This window comes from Acyrthosiphon pisum, chromosome A1 (genome assembly GCF_005508785.2).
Source record: "Acyrthosiphon pisum isolate AL4f chromosome A1, pea_aphid_22Mar2018_4r6ur, whole genome shotgun sequence".
NCBI lineage: Eukaryota > Metazoa > Arthropoda > Insecta > Hemiptera > Aphididae > Acyrthosiphon > Acyrthosiphon pisum.
Window position 1 is genome coordinate 17,546,775 of NC_042494.1, and position 3,592 is coordinate 17,550,366.

Below are 3,592 nucleotides of genomic sequence, written 5' to 3' on the forward strand. Positions count from 1 at the left end.
CCCTGCGTTGAAAATTGACAGCAAACGAGAGAAGGCCCAGCGTATGTATATATTAAAGACTATAGTAAACGTTATACTTTAGCTATTATTACACAAACATTTGTTTTTATGTTTTAAGTTTCTGTCGCGCTCCGATGGCCATTCGGTATACGTCTTTCCCGTTTAATTTCCAACGCGTGGCATACCTATATAATAGTATATAGCTAGTAGGTATACTAGGTAGGTACTAGGTACTATATATAGTTTATATGTTTATATGTATCTGCAGTACTTATTAGTTATTTCTACTGGTTTATACGCTTATGCGAGCATCTAGTACGCGTTCCGTTCGCAATTAGTATTTACCGCGTATATACCTATATACGTGTGTATAAACAGGCAACTCTATAAAAAATATTGATTTTTTTGGTAATTCTCTAAATACTTTTATGTCAAATGTTCTAAGAAATACATAACAAATTAGGTACTAGAAATAAAATTAATATCTCGTTTTTATTTCATTGTATTTCTTATTATAGAAATTTAAATATTTAAATAATTATTGTATGATATTAATACCTATTTGCTTTTTAATTTTTAAGTTATTTTTATTATTATTATTATTATCATTGTTATTAAAATTATTGTTATATATAACTCATTTACTGTTAATCGTGTACAATATATTTTATGAAAAAAAAAAAAAAAAACTGTAATTGAGGAAAAATAGAAATTTAAATATTTAAATATTTATTGTATGATATTAATACCTATTTGCTCTTTAAATTTTAAGTTATTTTTATTATTATTATTATAATTATTATTAAAATTATTGTTAAAACTCATTTACTGTTAATGTACGTGTACAATATATTATATATATATTATATGAAAAAAAAAAAAACTGTAATTGGAATTTATTTCCGTAATAAAGAAATATTATTATTATTATTATTATAAGTTCGTTCTCCATTTCTTGACAAGATCTCTGTAGTCCAAGTATTGCTGTTGGGGTTGTATATTTCTACAGTATTATAAACAACTGGTTCTTCCATTTCTCCGCCCATAACATATAATAACCCATCTAATACAGCTACTCCTATATAAATATGTAATTTAAATTCAATCCATTTTTACAAAGGTTGTCGTAGAAAATATAAGCATTGTAGTTACCAAGACGAAATCGGCTTATTTCCATATCAGCTACAGATGACCAAACTCCATCACTTGGCCTGTAAACCTCGACACTCTTAAGGTAGTTTCCATCATATCCACCGATAGCATACATAATATTGTTCAAGACTCCTACGCTAACACCATGACGGTGTTTAGACATGTCTGCAACTGGTGTCCATTTGTCAAGTTCCGAATCATAATATTCTACTGATTTTAAGCATTTTTCGTCATCAGCACCTCCAATCTACACAATTTAATTAAATTAAATTAATACAAATTATAAATAAATAATCATATGATTATTTACCGCGTATAAACGATTATTGAGTACACCAACACCAAAATAACTTCTCTCAATTGTCATACTAGACACCATTCTCCATTTTTGGGTACTGACATCAAATACCTCTACGCTCTTTAGTACACTGGTACTATCATGTCCACCAATCTAGAATTACAAATAATATGCATTTTTAATATAAAATAAGTAAAATATTGATTTAACTTACGGCATATATACAATCGTCCAATACCCCGACTCCTAATTTATATCGACTAATTATCATGTCGACCATTGGAACCCAAGAGGGTGGTGATGGAGAATATACATCATATTTACTAACAGATTTCGAACTCGATCCGTTTACTCCCCCCAAAATGAACACAAATTGATCATGGATTACGCAAAAGCCGGCTTCCCTACGGCATTCATTTTTCTCTAGTACATTCACACGTACTTTGGTTACTGGGTGATACCATTCTGCACTAAACTTAGGCGATGCATTAAACCAGTTGAACATTAAAATAACCTGATAAAATTAAATGGTAAAATTATTGTGAAGATAATTTAATCAATGTGGAGTCATACCTTTTGTGAAACATCAAACTGTCTAGGTTTAAATCTAATCGTTTTTGGTATGGCAAAATGCTGAACTATTTTTTGATGATTAAAATGTAATGCTTCGAGTATATCCTTATTAACTTAAAACATTATAATAACAATACTTAAAATATATATATTCATAATGATGGCATATTTATGAAATTAACTTACTGTTGTCAGATATATTATTTAGAAGAGGTTCAAGAGCTATTTTAAATAATATATCAAGCTCTATTAATGGCAAACGTACCTACATGTTTCATTAATTCTTGTAAGAAACCTTTTCTATCATCCAATTTATATTTTACCCATTCGATAACACATTTATATATCTACAATAAAAATTATATAAGACTAAATTAAAATTTAATATTAATAAATATAGATTTTTAAGACCTTGGGTTCTTTATTTCTATAGGAAGCAAAAGGAATATTAATTATTATATATTTATGGTATCAAATCTATTTTGAGTAGTTCCAATGCTTTGATAACATTTTATATATAGGGTGTATCTTATGTCATTGTACGCGGAGTTTTTTAACGATTATGGATCGATGCCATAGAATTTCGTTAAAACAAAAAAATATGTGTTTCTTTTTTTTTAACAGGTAATTTTTTAATTAATTCAAAATTTTTAAACACGCAGGTGTACCAATAGCAAAATCAACTTTATTTTTCAGATGGAAACTTATATATTTTTTAATGGATCCTGGTAAAGCTTTTTTTTTCTGAAAATTATGATAGTCAGATCATCAATTTTGGTTTGATACATGACAAAATAAATTTATGTCATGGTTTGATATTTTATTAATTATGGTCCTCTAAAGTTTAGTAAAATATGCATTAATATTTTCAATTGGTTTAATTTACAAGAGCTAAATAATTTTTTCTTATAACTAACTTTTATAACTTGACATTTGAACCATAAGCCCTATATTGGTAGGTATCGCACATGTAAAGTATGAATTTAGCAGTTGAAATTCTTTAAGAATCATTTAATAAATGTGATTTAAAATAAACTATTTGCAACTTATTTAGATTAATAGTCAATCTCAATATAATATGTTTGTACCTAACTTAAGAATACTTTTAATCTGAGTTAATTACAGATTTACAATATTATTATAACAAAAATCAAATACCATTAGGTATTACCTTAGCCACCTAATAAAGAATCCAAATTAATGCTATTGTAAGAAAAGTATGATAGGAATGTATGATGGGAAATAATATACAAAGGGGTGAACATGTTCAGTATCGACCCTTGTTGAAGAATGTTATTGTTAACAATAGATAGGGTATGTTGGGACACACACGTCGTTGCCTGTATAAAATATACAAAGGGGGTGCACATGTATAGTCTCAACCCTTGTTGAAGAATGTTAACAATAGTTAGGGTATGTCGGTACACACACACACGTCGTTGCCTGTATATTCCTGAAGATTGTAATTGTTCAAGTATATTATTCTTAAATGTATCACAAGACCCTGATACATAAATGTATCAACCAGTTATTACATCGAGATGTGAACAATAATATTCATTCAGCTAT

At 27.8% G+C, this 3,592-nt stretch overlaps 1 protein-coding gene across 1 annotated transcript in view; it reads right to left on the minus strand.

Moving 5' to 3' along the window:
* Positions 1 to 3,592, minus strand: part of LOC100574629 (kelch-like protein 2) — a 6,404-nt gene that overhangs the window by 918 nt on the left and 1,894 nt on the right. Inside the window, exons 6-7 of the mRNA XM_029486755.1 lie at positions 1,153 to 1,228; positions 940 to 1,078 (exon numbers count right to left, since the gene is read on the minus strand). Coding sequence (XP_029342615.1) covers positions 940 to 1,078; positions 1,153 to 1,228 — 215 coding nt within the window. The remainder of the gene's footprint in view (positions 1 to 939; positions 1,079 to 1,152; positions 1,229 to 3,592) is intronic.